Source organism: Camelus ferus, chromosome 21 (assembly GCF_009834535.1).
Source record: "Camelus ferus isolate YT-003-E chromosome 21, BCGSAC_Cfer_1.0, whole genome shotgun sequence".
Classification (NCBI taxonomy): Eukaryota; Metazoa; Chordata; class Mammalia; order Artiodactyla; family Camelidae; genus Camelus; species Camelus ferus.
In genome coordinates, this window is record NC_045716.1 from 25,785,472 (window position 1) to 25,811,605 (window position 26,134).

Sequence of the window (26,134 nt, forward strand, 5' to 3'; positions counted from 1 at the left end):
AGTGCTATAAAAGGGTTCCAGAAGTATGTCTGTTTTCTGTTCCTGAGTATAAATTAATTCTCTGAACTCAAGAAATATTAAGCAATTGTTCCCCTGGCTGTTAATCAGGAAGAAAATCAATTAAAACAAACAAACCAAAAAAACCCCCATTAAGCCATAGTTTTACGGTTATAACAAAGATACCTATACAATTTAAATACTGTTTGGAGAGCTGTGATTCAGTTCCAGGCCTATAAAACTGCCATTATGATGGTCTCACTCCCTAAGAATAGTAACATTCACAATCTTCATCATTCTGTTCCTTCATTCCAGGCCCTGACTAAACACTGACATTATCAGGGACTCCAAACAGGAATGTATACTCAACCAACCTTCTTTAGCTCATTGTGTGACAAGGCAGAAAATCAGGTCACAAGACAAAGTGTTACTTGATATAAGCTTGATCAGATGGACAAGAAGCCACATTTTCTAAGGAAAAAAAAAAAGACTACAAGAATTATCAGAGAAAAAGTCAATATATCCAGAAAAGATTTAGTTATATATAGTGTTCTTTGCTTGCTTACACTAAAGGCAGCAGGAAGGGGCACAACCCAGTGGCATAGATATAAAATGGTAAATGATCCTGAAAGTTCTCCTTTAGAGCGCTCTGTTGTGTACATCATAGTTTGGGGGAAGTTTTTATCTTTTTACATAAACTGACGACATTCATTCATTCAGCATATATATATATTCTAAACTCTACATTCTAAGCGTTGTGCAGAAATAAAAGCATGCTTGATGGGGAAAGAAAAATAACATGGGATTAAAAGTCACTGAAATCATGTACAAAGTGTATGTTCTAATAAAATCACACTTAGGGAAGTAAGGCACTTAAAGCAAACTTCTCTAAGTATCCTAATCTTTAGTACTTAACCTCAAAATAAGAACTGAATGTGTGAGACTTCTTGTTTTCCCGAAGGAGAATTAGGGGAGACAAGTAAATGAGGACAGCATTTGTGCTCTAGTTTTACCGACGGAGAAACAGGTCTTCCCAAAGACCACGAAAGTAATGGTGGAATTGGGAACAGAACTCAGAAATTCTCTTTTCTCTTTCTTTTGGAGTTCATTTGATGTTTTTGAAAAGGGGGAAAGTGTAACCTGGCTTGAAAAGGGATAATAGGGGAATATGTGAAAAGTCCCAAGAAAAAAGTGGTATCTTTGATGTTAGAGATGTGAGTTGGTATGAAATTCAGGGTGTGGTGTGTTCTAGCCTAGGAGCTATGATGTGTTTCAAACAGTTTGTGTTCATAATCCTTCTAATTAGGAGTTTCTGAACCGTTTTGCCTCTGATACTCAAAAAGAATGTGAACAATAGGACGTGACTGACTTAATATTGTGATCTTAGATTTTTGACTCTGTCAAACGACATAGAAAGTAGGCTTCTATTTTAGATTAGATTTCGACGTTGATAGTGAAGAAGAGCAAAGCTGCGGAATTAGGAAATAAATAGTAGGTCTTTATATGATATTTCATATTCTGAATAAATATTGGATACAAATTCACTTAAAGTTCATGGGTATGTAGATTTCACAGTGTGGGACTTTATTATAAATAGTTCCTGGCTTGTAGGTCATTGTTCTACCAAGACTTCATATTTTGTGATAATTAACCCCTTGAAATATAAGAAGGAAAACAAAATGCATTAAAACTATCTTTTCCCTTTCTCTTTTGTATTCCAACTGCTTTATGTCCTCCTGTACCGTTCTTCTACCTGGGTAAGCGGCAGGACTAAGCTGTACTTAGGGAGTTGTCTCTGATTCAGACTGTTAATAGTGAAAAATGTTTCTCCTTGTGGGTATTTTTAGATGAAACAGGCAGTAGAACATCTGAAACAGTTTATTCAAGTATACCTGCTACTGAGTATCTTCACTAGAGTTGTATACAATAAACATTTCAGACGTTATGGGAAGGCAGCTTAGTTTCATGGAAACAACTGGGTCCCTGTTTCAGTGGTTCTGGGTAAGTAACTTAGGCTTGTTATGGTTCTCTTTTATAGATAGGGTGATAGAAATGACCTAATGAAATTTTTTTTGTAAGACTTAGTGACTGTAGGGACTGTATACATTGACAATATTTGGGGGGAGGGATGGGTGTAAAGTTTGATGGATTAATATTTAAGCAGAGAGAGATATCCATAGTGCCAGACATGTAACAGACACCTAATTCATATTTCCTTGGTTTTGCACCACCTGCCCCCTGCCCCAAATCAGGTAGATTTACTTACTGAGAAAGACTGTGCTGAATAGTAAAAAGTATATGGGTCAGTTGATAACTCTTTCACTGCAATTAATTTGGCATTCTAAGTTTTATATATACGGCCTCTGAATTTGGTTTTATGTGAATCTTCCTCTAAGAGACAGTCCTTCTCTAGGTGCTAAGTTAGATTTCTGAGCTTGTAAGAGTGAAGGTCTCGGACTCTGGACTGTGTTCATCAGGGTCACGCTCCCCTGTAAGAGAGGGAGACGGCTGAATGGCTGCTGGATTTTCCGAGGCCTCATTTGGCCTTACCATAAACTTTTCCATTCAGTCCTCAGCAAATTACAGTTCTGTTCCTTTGTCTAAAAGGATAATTATTTTCAATCAACATAGTGTAACGAAAAGAATATACAGTTGTGAATTCAAGAAAGACCAAAATTCAAATCTCTTTTTCATCCCTTGGGCAATGTTCTGGTTTTCTGTTACTGCCTTAAAAAATCACCTCAAAATTTAGTGGCTTAAAACAATACTTTATTATTTTTCATGTTTCTGTGGGTTTGCAGAGTTCAGCCTGGCACTTCTCACTTGGGATCATGCGTTTACGTTCAGACACATGGAGATGGAACCATCTGAAGGCTCTGTTGGGATGGACCTTCAAGATAGTTTTTCCCTCTTACAGTGCAGCCCTTGTCTGATGTCTCAGTGCTCCGCTGCGTAGTCTCTGCCCAGCAGAATAGCCTAGACTTTTGTGGTTGCTCAGGCTCTAAGAGTCATTAAGCAGAAGCCGTTATGAAGTTAAGGGCTTTGTCTGGAATTGACCCAGTATTTTACAGGTAAAGAAATTACAGCCCCCCCGCCCCCGATTCAAAGAGGGTGGAGTGGAGAGCAGAAGAGCACATGGGTTGGGAGATTTTGTTGTGGCCATCTTTGGAAAATCAAATCTGCCGCAGGCAACTTCTTACTTAAAACTTGCTTCACACTCTTATCTATGAAATAAAAGCAACAATTTTCACCTTACAGAGTGGTTAAGAGGAATAGCAACAGTGTCAGGCACGTCATAGGTGCTTCATAAATCTAAGTACCCCTTCCCCGTAATTTTCTAATGTAATAGATGATTTCTAATCTACTTTTAATTTGGATCACAGTTCAGTGCATAGTTTGGTTAACATTCTCCTGACCTGTGTTTCTCAGACTGATGTAACTTAAAACAAAAAAACTTCTTCATGGAAAATTTCAAACATGTCGAAAGTAGAGAGAATAGGTTCGGCTAGCAGGGACCCACGCATGTTCAGCATGAGGATTGAGAAGCGTTATTTCTGTTCGGGGCCCATCTACCCAGGCCATGACGTGATGTTCATCTGCAATGACTGCAAGGTGTTCAGATCCTGTAAATCCAAATGTCACAAAAACTTCAAAAAGAAGCGTAATCCTGTCAAGGTCAGATGGACTAAAGCGTTCTGGAAAGTAGCTGGTGAAGAATTCACAGTGGATAAGTCATTTGAATTAGAAAAACATAGAAATGAACCTGTCAAATACCAGCGAGACCTATGGAGTAAAACTACTGATGCAGTGAAGAGAGTTGAAGAGATCAAATGAAACGCCAAGCTAAATTTATAATGAACAAGTTGAAGAAAAATAAAGAACTACAGAAAGTTTAGGACATCAAAGAAGTCAAGCAAAACATCCGTCTTATCTGTGCCCCTCTTGCAGGCAAAGGAAAGCAGCTGGAAGACAAAATGGTACAGAAATTACAAGAGGATGTGGACATGGAAGATGTTTCTTAAAACTCTTACTACCTGTAACCGTTAATTTCTGTAATCTCTTTTGGAGACTTAGAACTTCTAAATTACTGATTTGTTTTTTTTACATAAAGTCACTCAAATGAAAGGAAAAACAAAAAGTAGAATAGTATGAGAAACTCACATGTACCCAGCTTCAATAATTATCAACTCATAGCCAGTATTACTTCATCCATCTCCACTCTCACTCAACATCCTGTCTCCAGATTAGTTTGAAGCAATTGATTTAATTTTTGAGTCTTTAGAGTAAAGGGGTGGCACCCTTGGTGTAGCTGAAACTATAATACCTTCAGAATGTTATTTTGGGGTTTTCAGATTTCTAAGGGAATGGTTTTCTCAGACCAGACCTTTGTTCTGAGATCAGACTACTGATGTATGTAAAAGACAATTATGCATTTTTTATTTTGATAATTAGAGAATGATGAGCTTGTGATTCTAAAAAATTCTGTTTCCTGTAATGTTGATTAGAGGGGATAGTCTATGGCTGAGAGGTTTGTTTGTTCTAAAATAAGCTACTGTTATCAAGAGTAGTTCACAGAGGGGGAGGTGGGTATAGCTCAGTGGTAGAGTGCGTGCTTAGCATGCGCAAGGTCCTGGGTTCAATTCCCAGTACCTCAGTTTAAAAAAAAAAAAAAAAGAAAAGTAGTTCACAAAGCATGGAAGTTCATGGAAAAAGTTTTGGTTCTCTTCCCTTTAATCAAAATAGAAACATTCAATTGTGCTAGAATGGAAGGAGTACCTAGCAACAGGAAGAACTCCACAGTACTTCTATCATTTGGTTTATATCTCTAAAGTGTCCTGTTCCGTGAAGGAGCTGTGGTGACTGACAGCCTGGTTCCTGGAACCAAGCCTGGGACCGTGAAGAGGAGACTTGAACATTTCTCTATTCTAAATCAGTGTGCTTCTTACTTCAGGTCTTTTTTGTCTTCCCAGTTTGATATCTGCCTTTTAAAATTTATTTCTCTCCACCACAACTCTAAACATCATTTGAAGTTTAGTATCAATGTAGATGACCCTATCTTTAACCTTCACCCCTGCTCCACGTTAGCCAGCTACTCCCAAAGCTGTTATCTTGCTTGGACTTTGTGATCATTCAGAACAGTTCTGCCTCTGAAATCTCAGGCTTCACTATCCCAGGAGCAGCCACAACTTCTTTAGCTTCTAGCTCTTTTAGTTCTCTACTTTCACTCTACCCGTTCTCTGATTGTATTTGGTTCTGGGGCTTTGGCTCCTGGTTGTGAGGTGTGTGGCAAGTAATTTCATGTTTGTTTATTCAGTAAATATATAATTGAATACCTATCTGTCCTAGGGATATTGTGGTAAACAAAACAGACTTGGATCCTGCCATTATGAAACTTAGAGCTTACTGACTGGTGACAGACATTAAAAAGGCATTGAACAAACAGACAATTACAAATTGTGATAAGTGCTACAAAGGAACAAGAGGGAGCTGTAGAAGAAAATAATAAGAGGAAACCAGTTCAGACTGGGTGGTAAAAGTGGGACTTTCTGACATGACATTAGAATGGAGACCTAAAGGATTAGAAGTCTCTTGTCATGCAGAAACTTAGGGGAATAGTGTTTTAGTTGTAGGAGCAATATGTATGGAAGCTTGGAGGCAGGGATGAGCTTGATGAGTTAGAAGACTTGAAAGAAGGCCCTTGTGGCTGGAATTCACTAAGGGAGCAAGAGGGTAGCCTCATAGGAGTTGAACAGAGACCAGCTGAATCGGGGCCTTGTAAGTCATGTTGAAGAATTTGATTTTATTCTAAATGTTTTTGGAAATAGTTGAAAGGTTTTAACATGGGAAATGATTTGGTCCATTTTATGTTATAAAAAAGATTGTTCTGACTTCAGTATGCAGAACAGATAGGAAAAGGCTAGCGGAGAAGCAGGACAACACCTAAGAGGGAAGTTATTCAGTGTCTAGAGCCAGTGCTGGCTTGGGTTAAGATAGTTTGGCAGTGGGGCAAGGAGTAGGTTTGAGAAATGTGTTTGAGGTAGGAGTGCCAGAATTTGATGGTTGAATGTGGAAGATAACAGAGAGGGAGGTGTCAGGAATGACTTCTGGGTTTCCAGTATGAGCAAATCTGGTATGCCATCTCTTGATGGGTGTGTGTGTGTGTGTGTGTGTGTGTGTGTGTGTGTGTGTGTGTGTAAGAGAGAGAAAGTGCATCAGAGAGAATACATATGAGGTTAAATGAGACTGGAGTTCAGAAGAGTGGCCTGGGTTGGAGATACCCATTTGGGAGTTGTTCCATGTAAGGAATATTTAAAGCAATGAGAATGAGCAAGAGAGGAAGAGAACAGAAAGAGGAGGGCCAGGCACTGTGATAGTGACAAATCATAACATTTTGTAATTCTTTTTCCTTTTTAATTTTAGACATTAGAATACATTTAAGGTTAGCCTTCTAAAGACAATCTCATTTGGTTTCAGATAAACTTTCTTAGTGGGAGAGAAAGGGACAGAGTTACTGCTACCTGGAAGGATGGGGGATGAGGAGTAGGAGGAGGGGCTTAGGGATTTATATGGTCTTCAGATTGTTTCATTTCTGGAGTAGTTCACAGTATGCCCATTATGGGTGTTTCTCATCCTTCATGTGTGCGGTGGAGAAAAAAAGTTGAGAGCTTCTAATCCACAGGGTAAAGTTCATGATAGTCTGAAGTTTTCCACGCTCTCGTTTTAGCCTTCCTATCTCATCATACTGTATCCCTCCAACCTCCATACATGCTGTATTCTATTATTATGATCTTTAACCCATAATTTCCTTTTTTATTGAGCAAACAGAATAATATTTTAAGTCTCTGTTTCAAAGCCTCCCCTGATTCCTTCAGACAAACTTTGGCATTTGTTTATATTCTCAGTATGCGTTGATTAAACGAATTATTTTATTCAATTTTACTGTTTCTTGCATTGATTGTCTCCTCATAAAACTAATCTCCTTGATAGAAGGGATTGGTCTTTTGTTCTTTATATCTCTTTTAAGAAAGCATTTGAATGTTAGAGCTACCATTCTGTCTTTGAGTAGGCAAATAGAACCTAGGTTACCTTCTGTTTCTTTCTTTCTTTCTTTTTTTTTTTTTTTTTTGCAGGGGAGAGGTAACTAGGTCTACTTACTTTTTTTTTTTTTTTTTTTAAATGGAGGTGCTGGGGATTGAACCCAGGACCTCCTGCATGCTAAGCATGCGCTCTACCACTTGAGCTATATCCTCCCCCCATTACCTTCTGATAACACAAACTTTCAGGTTTAGAAAATACAGAGAGCAAGAAAATAGTTGAAAATGTCTTTCCAAATCTATTTCAATAGGTAAACTATACTTTTTAAAGCTATGATAAGGCAGTCTTTAAAGTATATTCTTTCTTATCAGCCCCAAAGCTTAATATTATTTATTTAAAAGAAAGATTCATAATGCTGAAGGAAATAGAAGCTGATCTAAAGGAATTGTTCTGGTTATTTGAATTAACATTTCTGTAGACCATCCAAGAATATTAAGTTTTATTTGGAACCATTGATAATCAAAATAGATTAGAAATATTGTAAAACTTTATTGTAAATTCCTACTCTACAGATTGATTTATTCTATGATTTATTTTCTCTTGTATGTACGTAATTTAAAAAAAATTAGTTTCTGTGCCCATCAATATTAGAATTTTACTGCTCTGATATATTTAGTAGAGCTTTTTCATTAGATTTGAAGAGAAAATTAGATAATGAATTCATTCCAGTTTTTTAAAAAATCCAAATTAAAAAAAAGAAATCTTTGACATTCTTCCTTCAGCTCTAATGGAAACCACTTATGACGCCATTCTGCAGACATCTCATGGAATTCTTTATTTGCCAGAGCATAACAGAAAAAAACTATCCTGGGATTCAGCAAGTACATACAACATTTCACAGCATCAGCTTGTGTACTGCAAATTGTCCTGAAACTACACACTTAGCTTTGTACTGAAAGACTTTTATTTCTTTCTTCCTTTCTTTTATAGGAATATATTTGTCCCAGATGTGAATCAGGCTTTATTGAAGAAGTGACAGATGATTCCAGGTATTGTACAAGCTCATGAGTAAACCAGGCATTCTGTTTTCAAAATTGTTTTCTCTCAACAATGACTAAATGAATAGAAAGGAATTTGTTTTATAACTTACACTCTCTGCTAAGAGAGACAGAAGAAAAGTGGCAAGAGCGAAGGGGAAGAAAAATGGGGAAATTTGGAAAGTGATATGATAGTGGGTGTGATGAGACCCACTGTGGCATTCCTAGGAAACCTCTGTATCCATGTCAGAGTAAATCTGGTAAGTTTTCATTTATTTTCTGAGACTTTGGGGTTCTCTTGGATTATTGGTTGGTTTTTAGCGACTGCTCAGTTGTGTGAAGGTAAATTGCTGTTATACCTCTTTGTTGAGCTGGGGAGCAACTTCTGACAAAGTATCTATGACAATAAACAGGTTATTCTAGCCATGGAAGCTGAGTTATTCTGCTTTGAGGAAGCCCTTTGTTCTTGTTAGGGTTATTGTGATCAAACTTACGCTGTCTTACCACTGTAATATTAATGTATTGGTAATGCTTGGAATTGGCTCTTACTGCTCTTACTAATGGTATAAAACCTATAAAAAGTGGAAATATTTCTGAAAGTGAGGATATAACATACTACTTCTTGGTTAACATGAATAAATTATAAAGGCTTAAAAAGTAGAAGAGCGTTGATAGGATAGCATTTTTGAGTAAACATAATAAAACATTTGTTCTTTCGTGGCTATCTGGTTAAATATTGGTTGGATAGTTGAAGTATTGACTGGATGAAAGAATGTTACCTGAAACTTCTTTTAATCTTGGAATGACTAGGGATTTTAAAAGCAGTAAATAATTCCTTTACTGTTGCTGTTGGCAGAATATAGAGTTGGAGTTCTCTTCCACAACCAGGAAAAACTACGCATTTTACAGTATGTACAATTAGTTTAACATTATTAATGGAATCAGTGATTATATGCATAAATGAATGGGAGCTTCTGGAGCAGTAAATGGCATGGGATCTAGTTTGGTACAAACACTTAAATGTTCATCTAATAATCTTGGTTTTAAATAACACAATACAAACTCTAAACCTATAAGGTTAGCATGATAGCAAAATTAGCAATTTTGTGTGGATGGCATGCTAACTTGGGATAGTTTTTTATTTGTGCTATTATAATTGCATCACATACTTATTTTAAGAAGTTATGCTCTGCACTGTGTTAAATAAAGAGCATATTGGTTAAAATAAAATAGTAATCCTGGTTTCTTTAGCCCTGTGTACAAAGTGTGGTTATAAAGGAGGTTAGTGATTTACTGCAGGATGAATCATTTCTAGCAGGGAACTGTGAATTCTCTGGATCCTGCTCTCATTTGACTTAATTCTTTATTTGTGCCTTTGTAAGTCAAAGGCAGCTGCTCTCGTTAGATACGCTAATGCAAAGATTATGTCTTTTGAAAAGTCAGTATTTTAAATAGTTGAAGAAATCTTTTCCGTAGAATCAGTGTCTTAGAAGTAGCATGGTGTTCCCTTCTGTAACGTTCATGAACATTTGCTGATTTGAGTAGTTAGCAATTACACTGGTAAGTAGTAGACGGTAAAAATGAGAGCAAGTCCTTGTAAATACACAAATGTAAATAAATAAAAAATAAAATACACATTCATCTAGAGGGGTATCTTGAAAGTTGCCTCAAGCTTTGTAACATTCCTCAGAACATTGTGGTTGTTCTTATTATCCCTTCTCTATGATTAACTCTATCTCTTTTAAAATACAAAGAAATTTTAAGGAAAGGGAATGCTGAGGGAGTTTCAGGGAGAGCAGAACCCCAAAAGATAGAGTTAATAGCATTAATTACCAAGGATATTTGAATCCCTGAAACTATGTAGTTAAGGCAGGAAGAACCTTGGAGGCCTGTCTAGGCTTGAGCAATGAAGTGGATATGTAATGGTAGTACAGTCATTTATTTAGCATAGATGTACTGGTACTCTGGGCTTGGTCTATGTTTGAAGTGCTTTTTGCAAAAGAGTTTTTAACTTCTGAAACCAATACAGTTGTTAAATGGTTTCTAAGTAGAGAATAAGGCCTGAGTATAATGACATAGAGAATGGCATAGCTTTGCTTTTTCATTTTTGGTTCTAGACTAACCAGGGTGTGGTTGTTTCCTCAGTGAGCTGAGCGCAGTGCCTGGATTGGTATTGTAATTCTGAAAATGAAAACTGTTTCTAGTAGTTTGTGGACTTTATGTCATTGGGGTGTGTGCATGCTTGTGCTTTTGAGTGTGTCTCTTGAAGTAAAAGTGGTATCCAGCAGTTCTTGTGATTCTTTCCATCCCCTTTTCACCAAAGTGTTAGCCAGTTTCCTCTTTGCAGATTGTATGGGGACAGTGGGATCTAATATTTCCTCCCAGTCTTTGGGAATAGGTAGTTATTCTGTTGTTTACACATGTGATAAAAATTCAACGTTTATTTGCCAGTTATCACTATAGGATATGGCATTGCAGGGCTCTCAGAAGTGATGACTGCTCTGTATAATGGCTGATACATAATAAATACTCTTCATATATTTGTAGTGTTAATAAAATACGGTCTTTACCCTCTAAATTTACATTTATGAAAGGAGGGAAAGGAGTAGAAGTGGATAAGACAAATTCTAGGTATTTATAATACAAGGTTGAATTTAGAATCAAAGTTAGAGGGCGCAGTGGTGTGGAGTAGTCTCCCTTGCTTGATGAATTTCAAAAAGACTTAGTGGAGGATGGGCCCTGAAGGGTAGGTAGGGTAATCAAAGAATGGGACTAACTACCAGAAGAAGAAAACATCCTTACTCAGCCCTTTACAATGTGCTAAATGTAGTGCCAGACCCCTTGCCTTACTACGTTTAATCATTCCCAGTACTCTCAACTGCTGTATTCATCTGGTGATTGAATGTTTGTTTGTTTGTTTGTTTTTTAGTGAAATGATTATTTTCAGAATCTTGTTTTATTTCTTAACCTCTGAGAATAAATGTTTTTCTTCTTTTGCTAGGTCAAATTTGAACTGCATTGCTGGCTGTGGGTGCTTCTTTCTCTGTGATGGTCTCTTTCCTCAACTTTTCACTTGACAGTCCTTAGTTTTGTAGTTATAATGTTTTTCATAGATTAACCCACATGCCTTTGTGGGCGTCCTGTTGGTATGAGTTATTTTTCCTTATTGGGCTTTGTTCTCATTGTGCCATTCTATATTTAGCTTCTGGGAGGGAAGCTCATTCCTGGGGTAGGATCACTACTCACTGCTTTTTCTCTTCAGTTTTTTAGGTGGTGGTGGCACCCGGATAGACAATAGCACATCAACACATTTTGCAGAGGTAGGTTTTCCTTTGGCTATAGGGATTCTTTAGGTAGTGGGTGGGTGTTAAAAAACCATGACAGGTTTTCACTTCCCAGTGCAGCAAAACATCAGAACGTATAAGAAAAATATGGGCAAGAGTAGCCCTAGAAAGATTCGTTTTCAGTCATGGGGCTTTGGTGTGGTGCTTTCAGTAAACCCTTGATTAGGAAACAGCTGAGCTGTTTTAAACCTAGTGGTGTTTTCAATTCTGTTTTCTGCTTCTTTATTGTATGTATAGTGTGAGAATAAAAATCTCGTGTTTTTGAAATAACAGTGTTACAGACTCTTAGTGGTGGGGCAGCCAAGTAAAGAGCAGGCCAGGATGAGTTGTAGTTGAAGTCACAGTGAGGCTCAGCCTTCAACTGTACGCAGAGGTACTGGTTTCTAGAGATTACCTCTAATGAATATGGTAATTTGGCATATGTAATTGGAATTAGGGGGCCAGATAGAGGTTAAGATATTTACTTGCCTTCCACATCTCAGGGTGGTACCTACAGTTAATTCCTAGCTCTTTATATAATGCAGTGTTCATATTTTTGGAGGAAAAAAGATCTTAACTAGGATTTGAGAATAAGGCATTAATCTGCATCCTTGAATACCATTTTATATTAAACTCAGAGTAATTTTCCTTTTTCATTTTATCCATTAACTTAAAATCTCCTTTTGGGGGGACCATTTTAACCATTTTTAAGTGTACACTTTAAGTCTACGCTTTTAAGTGGCATTAGCACTTTTTGTTTATAATCATTTAGAGACTATAGCCCACAAGGGACAGACCAGCTCAGCTGACCAAAAACGCTGGTTTGCTTTTGTTCCTATTGCCACACAACTTGGTTGGATCTGGAAAGCTAACAGATGCTAAAAGAAAAAAAAAAGTTTAATTCCCTAATCAGAATTTCTTTATGTTTCAGGATCATATTAGCCTTTTTCAGAGATAGTTCAAGTGCCTAGAGAGCTAGCAAAACTTTTTGGTATTTATTTATGTATAAATTAAAACTATGTGCAGTGTATTTGAAAACTGGTATTCAATAAGAAGCCCATAAAACCCTAAGCTTTTCTCCTTTATCCTCTGAAAATTATTTTAAGACCTGTAGCTCTCAAGATTTTTATGTTGTTAGAGTTATAGTCAAAAAACTTGAAGAAGTGTTTGGGTAACAGTTCTGTTTTATCAAAGGAAAATTTCTTTTACTTCTGGTCTGTGGTACTTATTAATATCCAGTATTAAGCTTTTTGCTTAACTCTGAATTGCCTTGTTACATGGGTTGATTAGTGTGTTTCAAGACAGATCATGTCTTTGAACTCCAATTTTTATTTTCTTATTTTGGTGGATGGAAAAACATTACTTAAGATTTATTCCCCTTGCCAGGCTGAAAGCCTTTCTGATGTTAGTGTGTTTTTTTCCCTGTGTGCGCTATTCCTGATAACACAGATTGTCCCTTGCTGGTTATGCATATGCAGAAGAAACTTCCTCTGATTTTCCTTAAGTGTTAGTTCTCTTTTAGGAAATGGAAACACATTGGTCTGTCAGTTTTATGATATGACTCACCAGAAGGAGATGCATTAAGAAGAAAAATAAATAAATGTAGTCAGTTTTCTAACTTTAGTGACGCTAAATCTGACACTGACTGCATGAGTTACCCTTCAGGTGTTAAAGTAGTTTTGCTGAGTCACAGCCTTTGTCTGTGTTCTTTAGGCTTTGTAGCAAGGGCACGATTATGCCCAGTTTTTCCTTGTCATCTTGCCTGAATATTTCAGTTTTCGCCTTTCTAAACAATATTTTTCACTTAAAAAATAGAAGAAAAAAAAAACCCTGTCTTTATAGTGTTCTAGAAGTTGCCAGGGATTTAAAAAAAGCAGCTGAAAGTAGGTACTGAGTGCACTTCCAGGACTCTGCTAGAAGTAGGGGCAAGAAGCAAATCTCTGGTTGCCTTGTCTGCAAGGAACTTATAATTTAGTTGGAGAGCAGGTGCAAACATGAAACAAATAAAAAAACAAAGAGTGTACAGTGAGTATGATAAACTTATTGTGAGGGTATGTAACAAATACAGTAGAAGAGAGATGTTAAGTGGGTTGCAGTTTTGGGGAAGACTAAAGTCTTTAGGAAAAGAGGTCAAATGACATGGTGATAGGCCTGGTACCAGATTGCCTGAGTTTAAATCCTGGGTGTACTACTTACTGGCTATGTAACCTGGGCAAAATGACTTAGAATTTCTATGTGCCTCTGTTTCCTCCTTTGTAAATTGGGGAAAGTACAATACCTACCTCACAGGAATTGTTGTGAAGATTAAGTGAGTTGATAAATACCAGGTGTGTAGGCTGGTGTGCCCGCATATAGTTAGTGCTTAATAAATTTTAGCAATTATTAATTGACCTAATGGAGAGGGTGAAACTCCTTCATTGGAGAGGTAAAACAAGGCTTCAAGTACCGGAGTCTTAAAGGGTAGGCAGAATTTAGATAAGCAAAGAGGTGAAAAAAAGTATCTCAAGATAGTATTCATAGACTCTAAGGTTTTATGCCTGTTTCCTGGAGGAAAAACTTAGGAAGAAAATTATATATGAAAACAAGTTATTTTTTCCTTTTTTATTTTTCAATTGATAATTTCATCAAAGGCTTATGCTCAGTTTTGCTCTATTTTTCTTCAGCCAGAGTTGCTTGTACAATGAAGAGGTTATTTTCTATAATTAGCTATAATTCTATAAATAGCTGAATTCCTTAAAAGCTAGATATATTAGAAGAGGCTTAGTCCAAGCCAAATTTCAACAAAATCAGTATTTTTTTTTTTTTTTCCCAAGTAGGTCTAGGGTGGGGAGATAGGGAGAGTGGATGTGGATGGCGGAGGGTTGTCAGTTAAATGCGAACTATGAGTAATGAGTGAGGGTCATTGGAGAGTGAATCTAAAATGTTGCTAGCAGTTTGCAGAGAGAGGACATTCCCCTCTTGGTAACCTGGGGAATGGAGCCCATGGCTACCTGAGGGTTTCACTGATTACTTGAAAGCTTCTGACCGTGACCTGGTGCCAGTGAGACATCTGATCTGAAAGTGTCAGCTTACCTGAATAGTTCACTTCAGTGCAAAAGTGACTGTGGCTGCTGCCTCACATTAGCGGAAAATAAAACAGATGGTTTCCTGGAAAAAGAACTCCCAAGTATGCAAGAGGGTGGTGTGCTCTGAGCAGTCTGAGTCATATTTATTTAAATAAAATCAGTTTTGGTACATATGCAGCATAATAATGGCAATAAAAAAGGTATTAAAAATTACCTGGAGTCCCACTATTCTAAGAGTTCCCTTTCTTCATACATTTCCTTTCAGATTTTGTCCTGAGGTATAGATACTGAAAGATATTATAACAGCATTAAGAAGATTTTTTAAAAGTGAAAAATCTTCTATATTCCCATTACCTTATTTTCACTTTTTATTTTTGCATAATACTTTCCATTTCTCACATGCATGCTTCATAACTGTTTTCAGATACAATCATAGAATATACTATATTGTACATACTACTGTATATAAAATAGATTAACAATAAGAACCTACTGTATAGCACAGGGAACTGTGTTCAGTATCTTTGTAATAACCGATAATGGGAAAGAATCTGAAAAACAAATATGTACAACCAAATCACTTTTCTGTACACCTGAAACATTGTAAATCAGCTATACTTCAATTAAAAAAAAATTAAACCCAAGAAGACTGCTCAATGAAACCTGTGTTTAAAATGCCAAAAACTGTTGTCTTACTGGCAGTTAATCTGCTTATCCTTAATACATTAATTTAGTTTATATTCACCTTATTTGCTCAAAGATATTTTTTAGGCAAAAGCAAGGCTTATTTTCTCTAAAAATACCTGACAGCTTACTCTGAAGAAGGCGAAATAAATAAAAGTTACATACGACAAAAATTACATAAAAAACTAGTAATAGAGCTATTATTCCATACAAAGGAGTTTTATCATAAAAAGGGCACTCACTGAAAACATATGTCTGTAATTCACAGGAGGTCATTTTCACACACCAACTAGCTGTGTGACCTTGAGCAGATTACTTAATCCTTCCACGCCCAGTTTCCTTGTGTATAAAATGGGAGGGTTGGACTAGATGTTTTTAATAAAATGTTGCAACTCTTTAAAAAAAATACCATATTATATTTCTGATTTTTAAAATTTACTTAGGATTATAACACAAATCTTTTATGACTTCGTATTCTTTCATACCTGTATAATATTTATTAAACTGTTCTCCTTTGTTGAACATGTCTGGTTATATGTGATGGTTGATCATTGATCAATACCTCTTCCTTCCATCTCAGAGTCTAGAACATATTGAGAAATAAAACATAGATACCAAACAGATGGAAATAAAAATTTAGTTTTTATTTAGCTGAATTAGGGAGCGCAATTGATCTGTGGCCACATGGACATCGTACGTCTACACGGGATGATCCGGCTGAGAGTTAGAGACTGCAGAGCAGGCACACGTACACAGAACCAGCTCTTTTGCATTTGTGCAGCCTTCTCATACATGAACTCCATCTATTGGAGAAGTGTGAATCAGCGTATGTTAGGCTCTTGCCATTCACCAATCAGATACATTAGTCCTCTGGTAGGGAAGAGTGGTGAGGAGTGAATGAAGAGGTCAGAGGTGGACATAAAAGCTCTGATTCTTCCCTCTTCACTTGTGGGTTTAGTAATTTAAGCCTGTAGTTAGCAGGAGTCTGGGGCTAAGTCCTGTGGATTTGCTTCTACCTTCATTAAGACTCTGCAGTATCAAAAAAAAAAAAAAAAAAGACTGCAGTACCAACTCATGCCCTTTTGTATGTGCTCCTGGGACCTGTGGAGGAGGCTCTGAAATAATCAAGAACAATATACATTTAAGTTAAATTGAATGAAATAAAATTGTTGATATTCTAGTGTTTTTGATCTACAAAAATGGTAATTTTAAATGATTCAACCTACTAAAAAGAAGTTAAAGATTTCAAACTGTCCTTCCCCAAGTAAACTATCCTTTACCTGTTTGCTGCTCTTCTCAGTCTCAGCCAGAGGGCATGTACTCAGATGCCAGGTAGAGTTTGGGTTCTTTGAGCAGTTGCAGCCAGGATTGGACCCTAAAGTTTGAATAGATTCAACCGAATCTTTCATCTGTCTCATTTTTAGTGTGAAGAGTTAAAAGAGCTCATTTCATGGCTAGCTGCTTCATATCCAGTCCATTTGGAAATGAGAAGTAAAACACCTGAACTCTTCAACAGTTGTTCAAAGAATAACTATGTTTCTGTGATTCTGTACATACAAAGTTCATGCCAGTAACACTGTTGCCAGCGAAGACTGTAACATCAACTCAATGGTAGCTAAGGGAAGAAGGGTAAAACAGAAAACATTCTTAGTATCATCCTTGCCAGTTTTTTGTTCAGTGAGTGCCTGCTGACCAGAGCGCATAGCCTATAAAAGTAAGCTCATTTGGGAAAAGGTGCCTTTTAAAAGACTGAAAATTATGAAAATCATGAACTTATGGCACAGTATTCACATTATTGGGAGGTGGAAAGGGCATTGTATATCATATTTTTTGTTTGTAAATCGCACTTGAATGCTCTGTATTTTGTAAAGTTTAGGAATTTGCCATGGTGGCAGCCATAATTTTGAGATTTGTTTTGAGGGCAATGTCTTGCCAGCCAGCATATTATAAACCTCTTAATTTCCATTTGTTTTTGAGCATTATATTCTAGACATCCCTGAGCTAATTTCAAGATGAGCATTGTTTTTATTTTTCTTTCAATATCTACTGCTCCTGATAGTCATTCTAATGCTTACTGTTCTTTTTAAAAAACTATTTCAGTTATCCTTTATTTATTGAACAAATAAATCTGTTTCATGGAGACAGATCTTTCAATATGTCGGTCTTTTAAATTGTCCTTGTAGTTTTTAGATTTGCAATAATTTTATTGAACCATCCTTACCTCTCAGTGGAAGCTTTATTTTCATGGTAAATGAGAGCCCTATGCTTTTTTACCTGTTTGCTAATAAAAGCTAGGATGAAGATATAGTCTAGGTTTCTAATATCTAAAACCACAAATAAAGAGTTAGCTTCTCCTAAAACTTCTTTTGGGTCCATGTGCAGTTCAAAATAAGGTGAAGAGGTGTTTGGAACAGCTAATCTAATGTCATTTAACTCTGCTGCCAATGGCAGTTTAAAGGTATAATGCTTCTATGGCTATTATAATGACATAATAACCATATAATTTATCTTTCAAAATGGGATACTTTGTGGAAAAAGCACACTAAAGATAATAAAAATTATATGATTTTTTGAAATATGTTTATTGACCAAAAAATTGGTTTTATTATGTTGGTGGGCTGTTAAATAATTGTATTTAAATGCTTTTCAAAAATAAAATTCTAAAAAATAAAAGTAACTTAGGTCCTCAAAACCTCACGGAGACATTACTAGAAAAGAAAACTTTTGGGGTTGATGTGGACCAGTATTCCCTCATGAACATACATGTGAAAATTCTAAACAAAATTTTATCAAATAGATCCAAACAATATATAATCAAGTGGGATTTATCCCAGGAATGCAAGGTTAGCTCAACATTTGAATGTCAATTCAGCATTTGAAAATCAACCAGTGTAATTCACCATAGTAACACTAAAGAATAAAAACCACACAATCATCTCAATAGGTGCAGATGAAGCATTTGATAAAATCCAACATCAATTTTTGATAAAAATTCCACAAACTCAAATAGATGAGAACTGCCTGAATCTGACAAAGAGCATCTACTAAAAACCTACAACTAACATCATAATTAATGGTGAAAAACTGAGTGTTTTCCAGCTAGATCAGGAACAAGACCAGGATGTCCACTCTCACTACTGTGTTCAACATTGTACTGGAGGTTCTGTCCAATGTAATAAGGTAAGATAGAAAGATAGATAGAGACAGACAGACATAAGTGGCGTCCAGAATGTAATGGAAGAAGTAAGACTGTCTGTTTACAATTGAAATAATCTTTTATGTAGGAATCTATTAAAAAAGCTATTAGGACTGGTGAATTTAGCAAGGTTACAGGATACAAGAAAAACATACAAAAATCAATTGTATTTTCTACCTATTAGCAATAAACAGTTGGAAATTGAAATTTTATAAGTATCATTTATAATAGTATAAAAATATGAAGTACTTTAAATTTCAGAGAAGATGTATAAGACCTAAACATGGGGAACTATAAAATATTACTTGGAGGAATTAAAGAACTGCTTAAGTAGGTGGAGAAATATATCCTGGTCATGGGTCAGAAGAGTCAGTGTTTGTTAGGATGTCATTTGTAGATTTATTATAATTCCAGTCAAGATCCCAGTCAACTTTTTAATAGAAATTTATAAGCACATTCTAAAATTCATGTGGGAGTGCAAAGTACATAGACTAGCTAAAACAACTTTGAAAAAGAAGAAAAAAGTTGGCGTACTATATACTACCTTATTTCAAGACTTACTATAAAGCTACTATAATCAAGGCTGTGGTATTACCATCAAGATAAATCAAAAGAACAGAATAGAGGGTCCAGAAACAGACCCACATGTTATGGATAACTGATTTTGACAAAGGTACAAAGGCAGTCCAGGAGAAAAAGGATTCCCTTTTCAGTAAATGGTGCTGAAACAATTGGATATCCACAGTACAAAATTATGAGCTTGTATACTTTAAACCACATACAGAAATTAACTCAAGACGGATAATAGACCTAAATGTAAAACTTTATAAAACTTGAAGAAGGAATCATAGGAGAAAACCTTTGTGATCTTGGGTTGGGCAGAGTTCTTAGAGCCATAAAAAGCATGATCCATAAAAGAAAAAATTGGTGAATTGGGCTTCATCAAAATTAAAAACTTCTGCTCTTCTTCATGAGAATGAAAAGACAAGCCACCCAACCAGGAGGAAATATTTTCAAATCATTTATTTGATAAAGAACTTATATCCAGTCTATATAAAGACCTCTTAAAATGGAATAATATGAAAACAACCCATTTTTAGAAAATGTTGAAGATTTGAGCAATCTACTTCACCAAAGAAGTTATATAGATGGCAAAAAAAAAAAAAAAAAAAAAAAAAAAGCTCAACATCATTAGTCATTAGGGAAATGCAAATTGAAACTATAATGAAGTAGCACTGAATGACTATTAGAATGGCTAAAGTTTAAAAGTCTGACCATACTAACTTTTGGTGAGGTTGTAGAGCAACTGAAATTGAATGTAAAAATGGTACAACCACTTTAGAAAACATGTTAGCTGATTTTTAAAAAGATAAAAGTACGTCAGCCATACGATGCAGCCATTCCACTCCTTGAAGATAATGTACACAATTGTTCATAGCAACTATTTGTAATAGTCAGAAATTAGAAACAACCCAAATGTCTGTCAACAGATGGGTGAATAAACAAACTGTGGTATGTCCATAGTGTGGAGTATTACTCAGCAATATAAAGTATATGGCATACAGCTCAATATAATATATTGATATATTGATACATGTAAAAATGTGGATGAATCTCAAAATAATAGAGTGGAGTAAAAGAAGACAGACAAATAAAGAGCGCGTACAATATGATTCCCTTTACATGAAATTCTAGAAAATCAAAAATTCTAGAGAATGCAAACCATGGAAGAATCATCAGTTGCTTGGGGGAAAAGAGGGGCAGGAGGGAGGGATTATCAAAGGGCCCTAGAAAATATTTGGAGGCATGGTTATGCTCCTTATCTTGATTTAATGCTTTCATAAAATTGCCTGTGAACTTTTTTCAAAATTGCACTTCAAAGGTTAATAAATTTGAAATTGTTGACCCTCAATTGACTCATCTCTGTAGACCGTAATATTTTTTTGAGACATAATTCACATTTGCCCTTTTAAAGTGTACATTTCAGCAGTTTTGGTATATTCACAAAGTTTTACAGCCATCACTACTATCTAATTCTAGAACTTTTTCATCACCCCTGAAAGAAATCCTGTACCCATTAGTGGTCACTCCTTTATTCTCCCCAGTTTCCCCAGCCCTAGGAAACCACCTGTCCATTTTCTGTTTCTATGGATTTGCCTATTTAGGACATTTAATATAAATGGAATCATACAATACATGACCTTTATGACTGACTCATTTACCATAATGTTTTCAAGGTTCATCCAGGTTACAGCATGTTATCAGTACTTCATTCTCTTGTATGGCTGCCCTATTGTATGGATGTACTACATTTTGTTTATCCACTCATCAGTTGATAGACATTTGCATTGTTTACCCTTTTGAACTATTTTGGATAATGTTGCTATGAATATTTGTGTATAAATTTTTGTGAACATATGTTTTCAATTCTTTTGGATATATAACTAGGAGTGAAATTGCTGGGCCATATGGTAACATTAACTTTTGAAGGAACTGACCATAATATTTTAAGAGGTGCTGATGTGATTGTGGTTAGCTTACAGTAGATTTTGCTAAATGGAAGATATATTGTCCCATCTTTTTTTATATTGAAATATGTAGACATTTCAGCCCACATTTTTTGAAGCATCATCTTTTTACCTCAAATCCAGAGTAACATTTTCAGTTTTTCAAGACAAAATTTGTCAAGTAAACTGTTTCTGTGATTCTTTTGAATGTTTCACCAAAACTTTATAGTAGTGTTCTATGTTTGTTTTTAACTTATGTAAGCCATGGCTTGAATACTCTGTTTTGTCGTATGAGCTATCTTTTCCTCTCCTGTTTGTTTAAGTCAGCTCAGAGGTAAATGACCTGAAGCTGTTCTTATCTTTAGTGTCGATTTGGTATAAATCTATGTGGTGTACTTTTTTATCCTGTGCTCTATAGTTAGTGTGCAATATTATTGGGACAAATACATTGACTGTTACTATCCATTTGCATTAATTTGCAGTTTCCAAACAAGTAGCAAAACGCCTAAAACTGATGTTGAAGCTGCTTCTAAGCTTGGGTTCCTTCAAAATTTTTATGTAATAGTAGATGTGATAATTCATGTAATTATCAGTGCACATATTAGTATTATGAGCTTGGTGCTTGATTTTTCTTCTAATCAAAAATTTTAAATATTTAGTTTTTACATTAGTTATAATGAAGATAATGATTGCTTTGAGAGCTCCTTTCTGTGAGCAAACATTGTAGAACTTTATTCGTATAGTGAAGAAATCGTAGATTTCTTCCTGTATGTTACCTAAGTGAGACAGATGATGGAGAACATGGAGGGGGCTGCTCTTACTTACTCACTTACTGAAGGCAAGTATAGTTTTGGATTTCTAAATGTTGAGTTTGCTTTGGAATTTCGGGTCAAGAAAAACTGTTGTAGAGCTCTTCTCAGACTAGAAACCAGAGAGATCTCTTAACAGATGGAGGCTGTTACTAGAAAACAAAGGGAAATAAGTCTGATATGATAAGAAGTACAAATGGCAGTTGAAATGAAAAGACATTGTTTGCTAGTATTTAAAGAAATCTTACTGATGTTTTTAGTGTGCACCTTTTTTTTTTTCTCTTTAGATTGGGTATTAGAATTAAAATTTTTTTAAAACAAGGTTGGCAAGAGTGTGAGAGAATGTATGCTGTATACTAGTTGGAGTATAAAATGGTGTAGCCCGTTGAGGGTACTTTCTAGCAAGATTTAAAGTGCTTTTACCCAGTGGTTCTATTTCTGTGCTACAGGATGTTCATATGAAAGAGAAAGAATGCTTTGCAGTACATTTTATTGAACTGGTATAACCTTGTACACAAACCAGACCAAGGATATTACACATAAGGAAAGTTACAGGTCAGTTCATTTATGAGCATAGATGTAGGAATTCATCCAAACACCAGTGTTTGCCCTGAGATTTCAAAGTTGGGTTAATAGTGAAGGCTAGAAGGCAGTGAGATGACATATTTAAAGTGCTGAAAGGAAGAAAACTGCCAACCAGGAATTCTAAATCCAGCAAAACTATCCTTCAAGAATGAAGGGGTCAGGGCGAGGGTATAGCTCAGTGGTAGAGTGCATGCCTAGTACGCCTGAGGTCCTGGGTTCAATCCATTAAAAAAAAAAATGAATAAACCTAATTACCCCCCCCCCCAAAAAAAAGATTTAAAAAATAGTTGGATAAAACAGTTTAAAAAATTAAATTAAAAAAAATGAAGGAGAAATTAAGACATTCCCAGATAAACAATAGCTGAGGGAATCCATTACTGTATGGTCTATACCATCTATGCAAGAAATGCTGAAGGGAGTCTTTCAGACTCACTGCAGACCTACTGAGTTTACTTTCTGGAGTAGGGCCAAAGAATACGCATTTTAAAGTAAGCCCTCCTGTTGATTCTTATACACAGAAAATAAACAAAAACAAAAACCTCACAATGAGACACCATTTTCTATCCGCAGACTGTTAAGAACTGAAAAACAAAAGCCCTATGATACCAGGTGCTTGCCAGGATTCGGTACAGAGGAGCCTCTTAAACACTCTTGGTGGATGTGTGAATTGGTGCAACCACTTTGGAAGACAGTTTGGAGTTACCTAGTAAAGCTGAAGATAGACAGACCATGTGAAGTTGTACAGACCATTAACAGAGAAACGTTTCTCTCTCTGTAGCAGAAGACATATAATAATGTACATACTTGCTGTTTGTAATGGCACAAAACTGGATGCAATCCATATGTTTACTGAGAGAAGAAAGGATTTTTGAGAGTGTGGCATGAAGTGTGTGTGAAAATAAATGCATCAACATGTGGCATCAAAAAAGCAATTCCTTTCATAAGGCACGTTTTATTTATAGGTATGTATGTTTGTAGTAAAGCTATAAAGAGAAGAAAGGAATGATAAAAAATTGAGGGTAGTGGTGACCTCTGGAAGTTGGGGGAAGGGAGAGACACAGGGTTTCAGTGGCTTTTGTCATGTGAACTAAGATGATTTACATGGGAGTGTGTTTTCTTTTCTTATACTTCATGTATTATGTTATTTTACATGCATCAAATACTATGTGTTATTATAAAAATGTTAAAGACTGTATAAAATATAAAACATACATGCAGTGCTACTGTTGAAAAGATTGATATGACTTTGTGTGTTCTGAGTCATTCATTGCAAGCCTTTTTTTTTCTTTGTAGCATTTGTCCCTATCTAACATACACAGTTTTCCCTTTTTTTTTTGACTTCATGGTATAACAAGCAACGACAAAATCAAAAAATTTTAAAAAGGCAAAAAAAGAGAAACCAACAAAAAATAAAAATAAATTCCCTAACTCTCAAAAAAAAAAATCTGGAATTCTGCATATCAAATCAGCATCTGGGTAGGGGGTTAAAATTAAGGGTAAGGACTGGTCACAGCTGAGTGAATGGAGGCTGTATTGCATTTTATAGTTTATATTCTGCACTTGCATTTTTATAATGTAATGATTGTGTATTCTCTAATTAAAAGGGGAGGAAGCATCTTTGAAAATCGAGAAACAAATTATAATCTGGAAAAATTAACAAAAAAATAACTACTGACAAACCTAAGCAAACTCCTTAATTTTAGGAATTGATGTGACAAGTTATTGGAAGGTAGATTGAGACGAGAGATGGTTCTGGTATTAGCTCAGCCTAATGTGCAGTTGGGCTGCTAACCCTTCCTCTGAGTGTTTCTAGAGGAGGCTGTTGTTAGTGTGGGTCTCTGGAAGAAAGGATCAGTCTGAAGTGGAGGTGCTATTGGGATTTTAAGACCTAAGGTCATGTGCTGAGCAGTTTTATGTCCCTGTTATTAAATATACATTAAATAATAATTTTTTGTTTGATTTAAAATGTTAAAACAAAAAGACCAGGATGTGACCAAGGTTATGCACTTGGTTGGATGGAGTGAATTAAGTAGTGTTCTATGGAACTCTTGAAGTATCTGATGTACAGATAAATAAAATTTAAATTATTTCAGAGGTGACTTGTTTTTCTCCATTTACTCTGATTAGTAATTCGTCGACCAAACCTAAGAAACATCACCCCACTTCCCATACACACTCCTCCCCTAGACTCCCCACCAATATACCCTTTTAGTGATAAAATAAAAGTGTACAACAGAATGGTCTTATCAGACATTCCTGCATTGCTTTGGCACAGCTTTGACACTCCCCCTTTCTGATAAACCTTCTATAAATCATAAGAAGTGTTATATGAACATTTGTCTTCATTTGTGATGATGATGCTTTTTTACAAATGTATGAATATTTAAATCTTGTATTATTCTATAGGGGAAATGTGGATGCCATTGTGACAAAACACAACGTTGATCTAAATGATTGATTATACTTAGGACAGAAGCTCATGATCACCTGTGGCTCATGTTTTTCATTTTAGCAAGGGAAACTGGTCAGAATCATGTGGATATGAACTCAGTGTGAAGGGTCCAGCTACTGGCTTGTTGTTTCCGTATGAAGGAAATTAAGTTTCTTGGTATATAAATTTCTTCCCCTACGCATGCACTTGAAAGACTTCTCTCCTCCATGAAACTGGAGGAACATTCACATCTCTGATTTGGAACTGCTGAATTCTGAAACGTTAAACGTTATGCCTCTCTTTTTTTCAGTACTTCTTCTTCCTGTTTCCTCTTTCCTGTTTCTGAAACCAGTAACATGTGTTTTATTTCTGGTTTTTACTAGTTCTGGGACCATTTGGACCCCACAATGTTTTTCCAAGATTTTAGACCCTTTCTAAGTAGCAGTCTACTGGACCAAGATAACAGAGCCAATGAGAGGGGCCACCAGACACACACCGACTTCTGGGGACCAAGTCGGCCGCCTCGGCTGCCAGTGACTCGGAGGTACAGGTCTCGAGGAAGTGCTCGTCCTGAGAGATCCCCAGCTTTTGAAGGGTGAGTGCGAGGGGTTGTTAGTTACATTCTTTTTAAGGGTCGTTTCTAGGAAGGACATATTTAATCTTTATAAGATTGTCATACTTACTACATTTGTGGACAAGATGGGGACATATAGACAGGATGAAAATGAAGCCAAATTGAATGTACTCAACCAGTACCAGCTAATGAGTGATGATAAACTGAAGGACAGCAAAACTAACGATACAGGTCTCTGGTTGACCTTTTCATTAATATCTTGGATTACTATATAGGTGATATGTTTATCAAAATTTCAGAAGGTACTGAGATGAGGTAGCCTTTCTTTTTTTCAAAGGAACTCCATTAGCTCACGTTCCTGACCCATTCCTTACCTATTTCTCCGGGGATTTTGTTTCATCCATTTTCTTCTGTCTGCTCCCTTTTCTCCATTTACTGCTTCCTGCGTTGTTCCCCCCACGCCCCCATACCCAGTGTGTACTTTAAAATCTTTATTATATGGGTCCATCTGAATGAACTCTCCATCTGGGAGGCTGGCATCTTGCTTGTACGTTAGCACCAAGATTTGGCCCCACCCAACAGCCTTTAGGCTCCAGAGCTGGGACACCCCAGCCCAAACAGCTAATTAGGTAGGGACACATCCCCACCCATCAGCAGACACTGCCTAAGGCTGAGTCCACAGCTGCCTCTAGACATGCCCCTAGACACATTTCTGCCCACCGGAGGGCCAGGACCCAGCTCTACCCACCAGTGGGCAGGCCCCACCCCTCCCACCAGGAAGCCTGCGCCAACCTCTAGACCAGCCTCACACACCAGGGGGCAGACATCAGAAGCTAGAAAACTGATCTCACAACCTGTAAAACAAGTCCTCAAACACAGGCCAGAATCTGC

At 36.3% G+C, this 26,134-nt stretch overlaps 1 protein-coding gene and 1 pseudogene across 2 annotated transcripts in view; both read left to right on the top strand.

Moving 5' to 3' along the window:
* Window positions 1-26,134, top strand: part of RNF115 (ring finger protein 115) — a 48,988-nt gene that overhangs the window by 8,825 nt on the left and 14,029 nt on the right. Inside the window, exons 2-5 of one of the 2 annotated variants that reach the window (XM_032464428.1) lie at window positions 8,023-8,081; window positions 8,926-8,977; window positions 11,332-11,389; window positions 25,053-25,264. In XM_032464428.1, the coding sequence (XP_032320319.1) occupies window positions 8,072-8,081; window positions 8,926-8,977; window positions 11,332-11,389; window positions 25,053-25,264 (332 nt within the window). In that variant the 5' untranslated portion in view covers window positions 8,023-8,071. The remainder of the gene's footprint in view (window positions 1-8,022; window positions 8,082-8,925; window positions 8,978-11,331; window positions 11,390-25,052; window positions 25,265-26,134) is intronic. The other variant, XM_032464427.1, reaches the window with a different exon arrangement.
* On the top strand, window positions 1,434-6,918 carry LOC116658762 (annotated as a pseudogene).